The sequence below is a fragment of the Streptopelia decaocto genome, assembly GCF_964273445.1.
Source record: "Streptopelia decaocto genome assembly, chromosome: 11".
Classification (NCBI taxonomy): Eukaryota; Metazoa; Chordata; class Aves; order Columbiformes; family Columbidae; genus Streptopelia; species Streptopelia decaocto.
This window is the reverse complement of record NC_138666.1, coordinates 15,326,936-15,341,413: the sequence shown is the minus strand read 5'-3', so window position 1 is coordinate 15,341,413 and position 14,478 is coordinate 15,326,936. Positions and strand designations below refer to the sequence as shown.

Here is a 14,478-nt window from a genome sequence, read left to right as displayed (position 1 = left end):
CACGCAGAATGGACAGAAATAACACAAACTCAGGCTAACTTCATATTCAGTTGCTCAGACCAAACACTAGCTATCAAAAAATTAAAGACTGAGAGGCAGTGAGAATCAAGTGACAATGGAAAGCACAGTTGACAGGACAAGGCTGATTTTTTTAATTAAGACAAGGTTATACATTTCCAACACCATCTGAGTTACAAAGCAGCGAGTAAATGCCACAGAAATTATCCTCAGCATGAATGTGACTTTACAGAAGTAATATCAGAATCCTAGAAACACTATGTGTTAACTGATGAATTACATACAAGAAACAGATACTACATTAATATATAGATGCAAGCATCTTTTACTCTCCTTGCCCAAGAAACTTAAGGATTCTGGGTAACATTCTTTACTGTTCCCTTGGTGCAAATGGATAAATAAAGGAATTTTATCAAGTCACTTGTCAATATTTTAATGTGATTAGTTTGAGAAAGACTGTTTATACTGGAAGCACAAAGTCCTCTCAACAACTCCTAAGCACCTTCATCCTAAATATATAACACATGAATATTAAGCAACTGGCTTAAGATCCTAAGTTCATACTAACTCTAGCCTAGCAAATTCAGCTAAAGCAGCTATTTTTATTATCCTGCAGCCTCAAAAAAATAAGATAGAACTTAAGCTCCCATGTATTTCATTTTGCATCTACCTACACGGAAAATAGTACCATAGATGCATTAAAAAAATGATGGGCTGTGATTCATTTGAGGATGATTTTGCAATTATAGTCAGATCGATGAGAATATCAGCTCCACGTGCAATCAGGGTAAAACAAAAGCAAAAAGCAAGTTAAGAATCTCTAAGGAAGCCAATGGAGGAAAAAACAGAAAAGTAATTATGTAATTACATATAAAGTGCTCACTTGCCACAGTGTTTTGTTCCAGTCACACTATGACAACTGCTGTTCCCACACCCAGTCAGTAAAAACATCACTTCAAAGAGAAAGACTATCAGGTTCAGGGAAAGACCAAAGGAATAGAATAGTTTTGTATAAAGAAGGAGTATCTACTACTATTTTGAAGGCTGAAATAGAGATACCTGACTGGGGGACAACAGGAAAAATGATGATAGAAGTGCACGAGCAAAGTCTTTAAGTAACAAGAAAATGGGAAAAGTGAGCTATTTCTCCTATATCTTGAAGGTACAGGATTTCAAAGCAGACAGAGCAGGGATGGCCTCAAAACACAGAAAAAAAGTTTCTTCACAAAAAAACGTTGATTACTGAATTCCTTAGTGCAGGAGCCATGTTAGAAGTTGACATCAGTTCCAAAATGCAACTAAACTAATTAGAAAATCCACAGAAAACCTCTTCCTCATGAAAAATCAAGATCAAAAGTTGATTTAGGCCAAAATAATATTATTGGTAAATTATTGCTACATTTTTTACACTGTTCTTTATAGACTGCTAAGAACATACAGCTAAAGCCAGCTTTTGCTTCTACCTCATATAAGGTGTCTTTTCAAACAAAAATTACAGATAATTTATGTCTTTTAAATAACACACTAGATTTATCTGCCAGCAGAAAAATGATCTTATATTTTATTTAGATATCAGGTAAGTAAAAGAAGAACACAAAGGCAAACATCCTGCCCCATCACTTTTTTTCAATTAGGTGATTTGACAATCTTCTGTTTGCATCACAACGCAAAGCAAGACCAAAATACAGTTACATTAGCTATTTCCTTAAGTATTTCTACAACAATTACAGCTTTGCAAGTACCTGTACTCAGGTGAAGGTTATAATTGAGCTCCACCACAGCCAGGTTCTCAACAGCACTCTTTTTTTTAACCATTAACAATTACAACTGTTTGTCACGTGGTGGTTTTCCACTGGCATCAGCAATATTCTTAAGTATTCAGAAAGGTATAGTTTTATTATATGCTAATACTAGAAAAACTATAACTGAGAACAGATCCTGAATCTACTATTGTAGGCCTTGTTCCGCACCAGCTGTAGAGCAGTTAGTGACTACAGTGAGCTGCACTGTACAGTATTTCATAGCAAGTCAACTTATTTCCAATCAAGCAACAAAAATTGCCATTGGAGTTGAGGCATCATTTTGTGATGCAGAAGTGACAAACGTGATGATTGCCAACAAACTGACACTGTATGAACATGAGAGATGTGGCAGAACAATTAACAGAGCATCAGGATTTGAGAAACTTCAAAAATTAGTATTGCTAACGCAGCAAATTCACTCAGATAAAATAAACTAGAAGCTCTCTAATTACTAATAAACTCAGCTGCTTCACAACCCAGGTTTAATCTTTAGATTTTACTCTTTGGATAGCACACATGCATATGTACACTTCATCATTAAAGCAAATAATTTTGAAGTCAAGGGACTGGAAAACATGCACAATGTTCTTCTAGAGAGTATTACTTCAGATTCTCAGAGCCCAAAGATAAGTAGTTGGTTCACTATTATCCTCTTAAAATTAAGGACAGTTCTGCAACCTGTTTAGCTTTATCAAATTTAGTGTAAATACTCATGCAAGAGACACTTTTGAAGCATAATTCTTAGAGGAAAAAGATCTGTTTCCAAATTAATCATCACTTTCTGTTCCACTGTCTTCTGAGGAGTTCACGAATTCTTCAGTCACTGCATCAGTGCAATGCCATTTTTTATTACCTAGAAGTAATTAGCAAAGTGTAACATATATAAAGCAAGAAAAAAAAAAAGAGCTTCAGCACAAATATGTAGCAGTATTAAAAACAAACAAACCCCCCCCCACACTTTAGACTACAAACTAGACCAAAACACTAAAAACTACATTTTGTCCGTGCTATTCTGATAGAAAAATACCATGCTGCCTATCTTTTGCTATTAGAGATCTTCTCATTTGTTTTCAGAGAATTTGAGCACACCAGCAAAGCGTCACATATCTCAAATAAATGAGTATTTCAGATAAAACCTATGCAAAAATGAGGATGCTAATAATTTTACTCATGATAAACACCGACTCATTCATTCCTTACCAACTGGAAAAGAGCTTTTATCTTCAAAGTCTTCCCAGTGTTCAAAATCAAAAGACACATGAAGATTCTGTTGATGAAAAAACACAGTTTGAAGTACCTGCACTGACACACAGAACATTCAATAATTCTCAAATTAATTTCCACTTCACCTTGTTCTTCAGTAATTTGCACCATATTTCTTTATTCTCCTTCACAAGAACAATAATAACCTCTGTTTCCTTAATCACACATGTAGACTTTTCTCCAAGTATATCTCGATATAGCTCCATGTCAGCCAAATAATGTTTGTCTCCTGAATAAGCACTATATTATAAAAAAGTTGAAAAAAATTAACGGCAAGCTGACAATCAAATAATTTGTTAACTATACTTACATTTCTTAAACCTACCTGAAAACTACCTTCTTTTCAGAGAACTCACATTTACAGTCAGCCACACTTGCTATTTTTACCTTCACTGTAACAGTCTCTTCATTTTGAAACCACTTTATTTCTGGATTAAAGCTAAAATAAAGAAAGTTTAGTTGGACTTTTTTCCGAAACAGACAACTGACTTTCAACATCCGTAGGTGTACTCAGCCACAATAATTTGTCACTGAATAACAGTGTCAAGAAAGCACGTGAGAGGATGTCAGCCAAGCTTGCCCCAAGAGTGCAGCGATCTCAGTCGCTGGAGGAGCACATCTACTGGTTCACGTGGGGACACACACTCTGTTAACTTTGCTATCCAAAGGGATCAAACCTACTCCTCATTTAAGGATGCCGTCAGTTTGATTTTGTAATGACAAAGGGTAAGGTAACAGTAGCAAGACCAACCTCGGAAAGTCAGAGAAAACTTTTCAACTGACCACAGACACAAACACGCATTTCTCATCAAGGTCTGGCAGTTCACATTAAAAAAAAAAAAGCATGGGAACGAATCACTCTGAATTTTTGTACCATTTATGCTGATGCAGGGTAGGGTCTTCTGCTTCCTTAGTTTGAGCTACATCATCTAAAAATAAGAAATCCAGAAAATCTTATATTTCTCTCTACTATAGAAACCAGATACTTCTAGAATACCCCAGCACCATAATAAAAATAACTTGCTCACAATCACATTACTACTGCAAGACTGTATTCGGAGTTTATATTGGATACTTCCTATTTGGAAAGATTTAATAAAGTTCATAATTCAACAGAGAATTTTAACTAAAAAGAATATTATAGTTGGTATAAGAAAATTTTAAAAACCCACCAAAAATGCAAAGTTTTCCAGGTCAGGAAGAGGTTTTCCCAGTTTCAAAACAGGGATGAAAAATAATATTGATGTTACCATCACAGCTTGAAACATGACATTACAGTCACTGTGCTACACCAGGACAAAAAGCCTCCCATGACAAGCACTGCAGGATCTTATCTGCCTCCTGTGTGCTGCAGCTTTTTAACCCCTCAGCTTTCACCACTCCAAACTCATGTGCCAACTGCTGCCACATCACCCTTCTGTGACTGACAAAGCCACATGCTTTTAAGCCCCTGCTCACTGAATAAACACCCTTGACCATTAGATTAAAAAGGAAAAAAAAAAGCCATTTTCTACCACCCTGAATCCTGGAAAAAAAAAAATAAACCTCCCAGACAACGATGCCGTTACCTCATATTTGAAGAGGTTTCGATTTCCTTAAACCCTATGGCTCTTGACAGGAAAATGCTCACCCTTTCTGCAGGAGAAATTTCCTGCTCACACATTCCATTCACAGCCAAACAATTCCAAGTCTCTCAAGGACAGAATTTCCCAAATAGTGATTCAGCTATATCGACAGGGCTTACTCTCCCAGCCATTTGCAGGCTGCTAACTATAAGGTATTTGTGGCTTATTGCAAACATGAGCTATATGGTGCTATTCTGCATACTCAGAGAAGACTGCATCTGGTAAAATTATTTTTAGGGTGACACTGAAGCACCTAGCCTAAAGAAAAATTAAAACTTTAATTAAATTATGAGAAGGTTTACCACATGGATGATTCCCAGGTGTAATTTCGGAAGAATTACAGTTCCCAGTAGAATTTTCTTGCATGGACATATTCTGTGGATTGGATGCATCCTCTGGACCAGCTGCATTCTCTTTTATGCTTCTGAACACACAGAGACATTTTTAAAAGAACAGGTTTAAATATGTTTAATATTTAAAGGATTCCTAATCATAGTTTAAAGTCCTTTTGAAGTTACGTTTTGCGTTCTAAAATATAGAAGCTAACTAGCAACTGTAAATCTCAGAGTGTTGCTGAACTTCAGCAACTCAGTAAGAAGCATTTATACAGAAATCCAAGGTCAGATAACATACACAGTTCTGATGGTACCAGCTTTTCTTTGGAATCATAAAAATCTATTGGCCTTACTGTGCGTGACAGACCTAGACAGCAACATAATTCCCTTTCACAAGTAATTCCAGTAGGTTTGGGGGCTTTTTTTTGGTCATAGTTCATTCTGACTTTAAAAAAAAGTAAAAATTTCAGAATATTCCAAAGTTCTTTGTTTATTAGTAAGAGAGCTGTGGCTCTGCAGCTGCACAGCTGGGGGCTTCACTGGCTGGACTCGAGATTCAGGGAACACTGCAAGAGTCAATGTACTTGAGAGCTCAGACAGGCACCATGACACCAACGACATGCTCAATATATGGACTGGTATGCACACAAAAAGGACACTGATTATAATAAAAGATAACAGAATCTTAATTCAGACTCCATATTTTTATGATAAACTCGACTACCTGCATCAAGTATTAGTGCAACATTGTCTAGAATTGGTATTCTTCTTCCTGTGATGGTTACATGGCTAAAAAGTAGTTAAAGGAAATCAGATGTATCACAAACACTATTGTCTCTGTGTTTAAATGAACATCACATTCAGCAATATTAATCATGAAAATATCCAGTTAAAATTAAATATCTTTTTTTCCTAGTAAGGTATATGCTGAAAAAAAATTGTCAAACACTTACAAATGCTCCAAGTTCTTTGAATTATCTAATACTTTCATGTGTCTGCACAGCTTCTGAAGTTGTGTTATATGTTCCGGATTGTCAGTTCCCAGACCCGTAGACAAAATCTCAGACCGAACGTTGTATTCACTGACAGACATGTGCAAACCTGGAAGCCTGGCAACCCGGACCTTGAATTACAAAACATACTAAATGGAAACAACAGCTCATAAACTGCCTCTCTCCAACTCTAAGCTGTTCTTTACATAAAACTTTAAACACACCCTCATTTATTTATACCTGTAAGCCATTAGTTTTCTCTGATTTTCAAACAGGAACCTACCCATGCTTAGCTGTTTTCAAAGTATCACCATCTATTTCATTGTGATAACATTAGGAAAAAATTATTCACTGAAAGGGTTATAAAGCACCAGCACAGGCTGCCCAGGAAAGCGGTTGAGTCACCATCCCTGGAGATATTTGATAGATGTGTAGATGTGGTGCTTATTGACATGGTTTAGTGGTGGACTTGGCAGTGCTGGGTTAATGGTTCGACTTTAAGATCATAAGGATCTTTCCAACCTAAACAATTCTATGATTCTGATCAAGAAAACTAAGGAAAAAAGCTTAAGAGCTTTTCAATTTGCAGAAAAAATTAGGATAAAGCTAACTCTAAACTAGTGCAAGAACCAAAAAAAGACAACCAAGACTCAGAAATATAAACAGAATAAATTTAGTCTAGTATTAGAGGTCTTCGGTATCAGCAAACAATCTTGCAGGATCCAAGTTTCAGTCTTTCAGAGCATTGTGTGACAAACTACAGAACTGATTTTACAAGACAAAACCCTAAAAAATAGTGCTTTCAAAAGATACTTTTGTTATTAACTTTGTGGAATAGGCTGGATGACACTCAAAATTAATGTGGTGCTTTGTTACTGGTGCCTATTCAGATTCCAAGTTCAAGTTTTACTTGATCATGTATTCCATCTATATACAAACACACATGTTCATCACAGAATGGTTAAGGTTGGAAGGGACCTCTGGAGACCATCTCGTCCAACCCCTTGCTCAAGGAGGGTCATCTAGAGCCAGCTGACCATGGCCACCTCCTCACGGCTTCTTAGTATCTCCAAGGAATCACCGAATCACAGGATGTTAAGAATTGGAAGGGACCTCAAAAGCTCATCTAGTCCAATCCCGCTGCCAGAGTAGGAACACCCAGAGGAGGTTACAGGCGGGTTGGAATGTCTGCAGAGAAGGAGACTCCACAACCTCCCTGGGCAGCCTGGGCCAGTGTCTGTCACCCTCACTGAGAAGAAGTTTCTTCTCAAATTTAAGTGGAACCTTTTGTGTTCCAGTTTGTACCCATTACCCCTTGTCCTATCATTGGTTGTCACCGAGAAGAGACTGGCTCCATCCTTCTGACACTCACCCTTTAGATATCTGTAAACATTAATGAGGTCACCCCTCAGTCTCCTCCAAGCTAAAGAGCCCCAGCTCCCTCAGCCTTTCCTCATAAGGAAGATGCTCCACTCCCTTCAGCATCTTTGTTGCCCTGCGCTGGACTCTCTCCAGCAGTTCCCTGACCTTCTGGAACTGAGGGCCCAGAACTGGACACAATATTCCAGATGTGGTCTCACCAGGGCGGAGTAGAGGGGAAGGAGAACCTCTCTGACCTACTAACCTGCCCCCTTCTAATACACCCCAGGATGCCATTGGCCTTCCTGGCCACAAGGGCCCAGTGCTGGCTCGTGGTCATCCTGCTGTCCACCAGGACCCCCAGGTCCCTTTCCCTTATGCTGCTCTCTAATAGGTCATTCCCCAACTTATACTGGAACCTGGGTTGTTCCTACCCAGATGCAAGACTCTACACTTGCCCTTGTTATAGTTCATTAAATTTTTCCCTGCCCAGCTCTCCAGCCTGTCCAGGTCTCTGGATGGCAGCACAGCCTCTGGTGTGTCAGCCACTCCTCCCAGCTTGGTGTCATCAGCAAACCTGCTGATAGTACACTCTATTCTCTCGTCCAAATCATTGATGAATATATTGAATAATATAGGCCCCAGTACTGACCCCTGAGGCACTGCACTAGATACAGGCCTCAACTGGACTCCGCCCCATTGACCACAACTCTCTGGCTTCTTCCCTTCAGCCAGTTCGCAGTCCACCTCACTACCCGCTCATCCAGACCGCACTCCCTCAGTTTAGCTGTAAGGATGCTGTGGGAGACTGTGTCAAATGCCTTACTCAAGTCAAGGTAGACCACGTCCACCGCTCTGCCATCATCCATCCATCCTGTTATGTCCTCATAAAAGTCAATGACGTTGGTCAAGCACGACTTCCCCTTGGTGAAGCCATGTTGACTGCCCCTAATGACCCTCTTATCCCTGATACGCCTTGAGATGGCACCAAGGATAAGTCATTCCATCAGTTTCCCAGGGATGGAGGCTCTACAACCTCTGAGCAACCTGTTCCAGTGTTCAGACACCATCACAGTAAATTAACCAAAGGTATTATGTAAACACCATGTAGAATAAAACTAAAGTAGGAACAGACAGAAGCAAAGAGAAGAATGGGTGCTCTTGTTATAAAGGAGTTTCGATACAAATATTTTGTAATGCTACAATTCTATACCTACCATTGGGTCAACCCAAGCTGTATTTCCCAAGGTAAGTACTATTTTTGCTTCATGTAGTTTTCCTTTAATTTTGTAATCAATATAATGAGTTACCTAGGAAAAAGATTTTTTTGCTGCACTTGAGAAGTATACCAACATAATTCTACAGTTATTTTAATTATAATGAAATAATCTGAGCTTAACAGTCACAGGGTATTCAACAAATAAAACCAGTTTTGAGTAAACTAGTGAAATACTTCCACTTTAGTGTAGGTTAAAATAGAACTAGCTTTTAAGAAAGGAGCTTCCTGAATGGTAGAATATTCAAACATAGGTCAATGTACAGAGGCTACCCTTTCGCTGTTATGCCCCACAGATTCAAAAGCAACAATAACATGTTCTGGAGGATGCCATTTAAATCACAGAAGAAAATCCCAAAAATTTCACTTTATCATTTTGTAGGAAAACAAACAACACTGACTTCTTAGAATCTGCTCTAATAGCAGATATTTATTGGCAATACTAATAAGCAATGAAATTTGGTAACTAAATTTGCAGTTCATAACTGTTTTCTTGTAGAAAACAACACATAGAAATTAAGGAAGTTAAAGCAAATGCCATGGAAAACATTATAAACATTACCTTTGGGTTCCATTCTATTTCGTTATCAATGGGTTTCAGTCTACAAACCACGAATTCCACAGCCTGAGGCGGCAGACACTGAAACCTTGCAGGTAAGTGAAGCAGCTGACAGTTCTGAACTTGACTTGCTCTGCCTTCATCTATATATTTAACTTTGACACTAAAGAACAAATTTTCCTCTTCTTTTGGGGAAATCTCTACTACCTGAACCCTTCAAACAGTAGGCAAGGAAACACAGAATTATTATTCATATAATCAGTTGAAAAAAAAAAAAAAATCTACTCTTTAAGAAATGGTATATTATTACCAAAATATGTACCTGCCTGTATGTGGGTAGTCATTCTATTCTCCATTCAGTAACTTAAAGAGTATGTGATTGCTTTTTAAAGAGTGATTTGGATAGCAGTGATTTTTTGCTGGTTTTGGGTGTGAGTTGACTTTTTTTAAACTAAACAGTGTTTTAAATTAATTTATATAAAAAGTGCACACAAATAATTTATAAAAAAATAACACTTTTACCTGTGAAAATGTGTTTCCTCACATAATCCATACAATGCTAGCTTCTCCACATTTTCAACTGAAATCTTACTCCCAGGTGTCTTAAAATACTCATTAATTTCTTCAGCAAGAGTGGTATATTGATCCTTTTGTTTATCTACTATTCGACCAAAGTAGTTTGTTGCATTTACAATGTGGAGAGGCAGTATCTGAAAAAATAAAAAAAACCATTAGAAAAAAGGAGGACTGGATGATTTATTTAAATTAATGAAACGTAAGTTTTCATATTCAAGATGACCTACCTCTTTCTAGCCCAAAGAGGTGAGAGAGATGCTGCTGCATACACACATTTCAGAAGATTATGAGTTATTATTATATTATTCAAAAGACTTAATTAAAACTAACTGCCCATAGACCAGCTAACAGTGGACATGGATTTACAGAGCAAAAACTGCTGGGTCTCAGTTGGTGGTATTCCACTTAAACAAAACACCAGTGAACTATAGTATTACCTGTCCAGCTATGAACCACAAAGCCTTTCCACACTGTTCAAGTATAATTTCAGGTGTTCTCCAGCCTTACAGTGAGTTTCAGTAGAACTGGCTGGGGAAGCATGAGGCCTTCACTCTTTTTGCACTAAAATTACTTACATTAAAAAAAACCTATGAGTACACTACTATCAAGACCAATGCATAAAATACTGGGTGCACTCCACGCAAAGGGTCACACCAGGAAGACGTACTGAGATAGAGCTGGGTGTATGAGGCCAGACAGGATAGTAAGAGGATCAGAAAGATAATTTCCACTTACTAAAAAGCTTAAAAAAAGCACAGTGCAACTCGAGGTTCTTAAAGACAGAAACACACTGGGTTCCAAACAAAAAAGAAAGTGAATGCTTATCAAAGTGATAACTGATTTGTAAGACACGCACCCAGAAGCACAAGTAGATGAGGAAATGGTCCAGAGTGCAAGTTTCTAATAAAAGTGTCCTGAAATCTCTTCCCAGTCTCAGGCACTAAAACTAGATACATGTAGGTTGCCAATGGGTTTGAACTCACACCTACCAACGAAAGCTTATTTACTAGGTAGAAATAGAGTGACACCAAGGAATCCGCTCAGTTCTCTTTATTTTCCATTCTCACAACCTGTGACTTTTGGGAACGGGTAACACCCTTTAATTATGTGAACTGAAGGCATCTGAATTCTGCTAAAGACAGGACAGGAAGAAGGCAGAAGCAGTGTATCCAAACAGAGGGCATCCGGCACTTCTTAGAGCCACATGCTAGCTTTGGGAAGAAGCACCAATGTTTATATACGTGTCCTCGGCGATCACCATCCAACAAGCAGACAAGAGAGACACTGTAATACCACTGAGACACTCCAGTACAGAAGGGACTGAAAAAGCCAGGTAAAGGGAGCTGGAGATACAAACTGCTACTGGGACGTGGAGACCTACCATAGCAAAGTCAACTCAATAACCATGAAGGTTTAATGACTGTGAAACTATTATAAAAAAAAGAGTACAATTAGAACAGTACTCTGTATGAAAAAAAATTTAAACAAGCATTGATACATTAGTAGGAAATAACTGTTTCATCTAGAAGATAAGGGAGAAGCTGTATCCCATTTTCTCTGGATACTGCAAATGAAAATACTAGTTTCAAATAATGAGGCCAGAATATGTTAATTTTTCAGCAAGTTTGCATGAAAATGTCAGCTAATTAAAAATCCTCACTTCCAACAAAACATGCATCATCTTCCACTTCACTTCAAAAGATGTTTGTGTTCCCCATACGATAAATATAACTGAAGTTTATAGGCACTTTAAGCTTTGTTAATTTCAGTATATGGTCTCAATTTATAGGGGGAAGGAATAGAAAGAACATAAACCCTCTTCCCATAGAACGGGCATCTTCAATGCAGAAGAAAATCTCAGGTAAACTCAATCACCCACAAAACAATTTCAAATTCAAGCTAAGGATTAAGGGAAAATATGGCACACTTATTTATGCACGGGAAAGAGGGAAAAAAGCGAAAAAATAAATATCCAAGAGGTACAGTGTACATAATACAGTTATATTAATGTAATATGAAAAAATAAGTATTATGCTAAGTAGCTATTTAAGACCTGTCTTCTTGGTACCCAAAGCCAAGGTAAATAAAAATGACTTACTGTCACACATCCAGGTGTTTGTGTAATTTTGTCTAGTATATTCTGGGGCACATCTATTTCAAAATTAATTTGATGACGATCTGGACACGCTGTTCTATTCCTATGTATTAAAAAAAAAGTTTTAGAAAAGAGTCCTTTGTTTTCAGTTGAAAACTATTTTGATGTGACTTACAACAGCTTTAAACACTAACATTTCATCAGCCTTTCATATTCACTTTCTGTCTCAAATAGCACCAATGACTCTGAGGGGTTACGCAGCAATGGCCAAAAAGCTCTTGCTGGAAGTTTACACAACAAAACAGAAAACTTGTTTCAGAATAAAACAAACACCATTACTGATTTTTTTCTTACTTGCAATAATGGTTACATACAACAGAAGGCACACCTCAGAACATTTAAGCTTCCTCCTTCAGACACTAATTACAATCCATTTACACACAGCTCTGAAAAGTCATCATCTATTTACCCACTCTGGAGGGACAGGAGATGATACGGAAGAGAGAGAAGCACAAACCTTGTGCAATTATGGTTACAACACTAATCAAAAGAATGGCTTAAAGTTCCCTCAAGAACTTCTGCACAGGAGTTGTGATGAATTATGCTACTATGTCAGAATATGTATGATTTGTCTCCATAGAAACATTATTTTGTTTTCATAAAAGTACCTTAGAAGAGTGAAACAGATGAAACAGTGAACAATGATGACAACAAAAAATCATGAGCAAAACTCAGTTTGAATAAAAGCGTGCAACAGGAAAATTCATCAAGGAAGTAGAAGCAGCCATCATTCAGGGCACACAGTGCCTTCTTGTGTAAATATGTGTGTCAAGAAAACTTGATATTTCCTTACTTGCAAATCCCAAATGTTTTAAGATAGGCACACAGTGGCCTTGAAAGTTTCTTCTCTTCTTCAGCCTCTAGTACCTTGGCAGTAATATCACGCAGTTCTGGTGGTATTTCAGCTTCTGCGTGCTGCAAATAGTGCAGGATCCCAGGTGCATGACATGCACTGTCTTCTGTGAGCAGAATGACTGACCTTGCCTTTGTATAGTCCTGATCAACAGAAGAATCCTAAAAAAAAAATAAAATTACATTTTTTAAAAGCTTTTATGCATCCACCACTCAATAGTAAAATGTAATACTAACCCACTAAAGATTTACTCAAACCTTTATCACATTACAGAAATTATCAGACAGGCTGTGTAGACGCTGACCAAAGATGCTTGGAGAAGGGAAACTGAAGTGTACCACGCAAGTTGCATCTGTAATTCCCAAAGGCTGCATGCAGTCATCTGTTAAAACTAAGCACATGTTTTATACACACATATAACACACAATACCTTAAGCATGTGAAGTATTACCTCCCATTAGCAATGGCTGTTTTATTCTCCCTACCCATTGACTTAAGAATTGAGAAAAAGGTCTTTCCCAAAACACTTACATAAGGCATTGTATTTCTTCAGTCAGTACACTTCATAAGCATATGGCAGAAACAGTCTCTGATAATTTAGCGTAACTCTATATCTCATAGCAGTATCACAGAATAAACACAGCTGCCCACTGAAATTACTTTGCAAAAGTTACATTAATGCTAACACCTTTGTATGAACCTCCAAAGCAGATGTAATTTAGCAATCTTTTTGCTTTTGATGTACAAAATGGAAAAATATAAGTCTGAAACTGGGCAAAAACCTTTACTACTGCAAACAACTTGAAAAAATTAAATTCTGCCAGAATATAAAGGAAATTATTAGAATAAGTCTTCAAAGTTTCGAAATTATTTTAAATCGAAAGTATCTTTTGTAGTAGGAGACAACTGTGAAATAATGGAATTTCTCCGAAAGTACTAGTAGCTGTTTAATGCATCAAAAAGTCTCTTTTATGTTCCCTCTAATAAGTACAGTTTTCCCTCACAGCACTTAACCCTGAAAGCTAATAATAAATAAAGGGATAACTGTGAAAGTGATAACCTAGTATAAGTACCTAGTGTAGAACACAAGTCACCATGAAGACATGACCACAACTAGACAACAAGAAAATACTCACCTAACACAACATGAGTGCCAGAACTATACTTTTTTTCCCACTGCTCTAAGATATATGTGAAATTAAACTTGCTCTCTTTATGTATTCTCAAGGAAAATATTGAGTTGCTCTTCAGTGCCTGCATGAGAAAGTAAAGAGTTATAGTTTCTTCCAATACAGTAATGACTGCTCCAACAAACTCTAATAAATAGTGTATCTTATTAGTATCTAGCATACCTTAGCTAGTGGCAAGAGCCAAGGGAGTTAATGAAATTTTGAAGATTGAGATTAAGGAGATACATGTATATATATGTACACACATGTATATACGTGTGTATATATATGTGTGCGTGTATATATATATGTGTGTGTATATGTATATATATCCATTGCTATAATATGTGAAAAAAGAACTATTCCAAGAAAACTCCTCCTTAGTCTCCACCTCAAAAATGCTGAGTATACAATCCCACAAAAAAGGTGAAAACTGGAACACATTCTGTTCCAAATAAACCTGGAACAGTTTTATGCCAGTTTTAAAGGAAATACA

At 37.3% G+C, this 14,478-nt stretch overlaps 1 protein-coding gene across 1 annotated transcript in view; it reads right to left on the bottom strand.

Moving 5' to 3' along the window:
• Positions 1-94: 94 nt before the first annotated feature.
• Positions 95-14,478, bottom strand: part of TDRD12 (tudor domain containing 12) — a 30,059-nt gene continuing 15,675 nt past the window's right edge. The window contains exons 13-26 of the mRNA XM_082062833.1: positions 13,950-14,067; positions 13,071-13,204; positions 12,754-12,974; positions 11,904-12,003; positions 9,752-9,939; positions 9,233-9,443; positions 8,612-8,704; positions 5,997-6,166; positions 5,011-5,132; positions 3,958-4,012; positions 3,409-3,522; positions 3,170-3,323; positions 3,021-3,087; positions 95-2,673 (exon numbers count right to left, since the gene is read on the bottom strand). Of these exons, the coding sequence (XP_081918959.1) occupies positions 2,588-2,673; positions 3,021-3,087; positions 3,170-3,323; positions 3,409-3,522; positions 3,958-4,012; positions 5,011-5,132; positions 5,997-6,166; positions 8,612-8,704; positions 9,233-9,443; positions 9,752-9,939; positions 11,904-12,003; positions 12,754-12,974; positions 13,071-13,204; positions 13,950-14,067 (1,833 nt within the window). The 3' untranslated portion in view covers positions 95-2,587. The remainder of the gene's footprint in view (positions 2,674-3,020; positions 3,088-3,169; positions 3,324-3,408; positions 3,523-3,957; positions 4,013-5,010; positions 5,133-5,996; positions 6,167-8,611; positions 8,705-9,232; positions 9,444-9,751; positions 9,940-11,903; positions 12,004-12,753; positions 12,975-13,070; positions 13,205-13,949; positions 14,068-14,478) is intronic.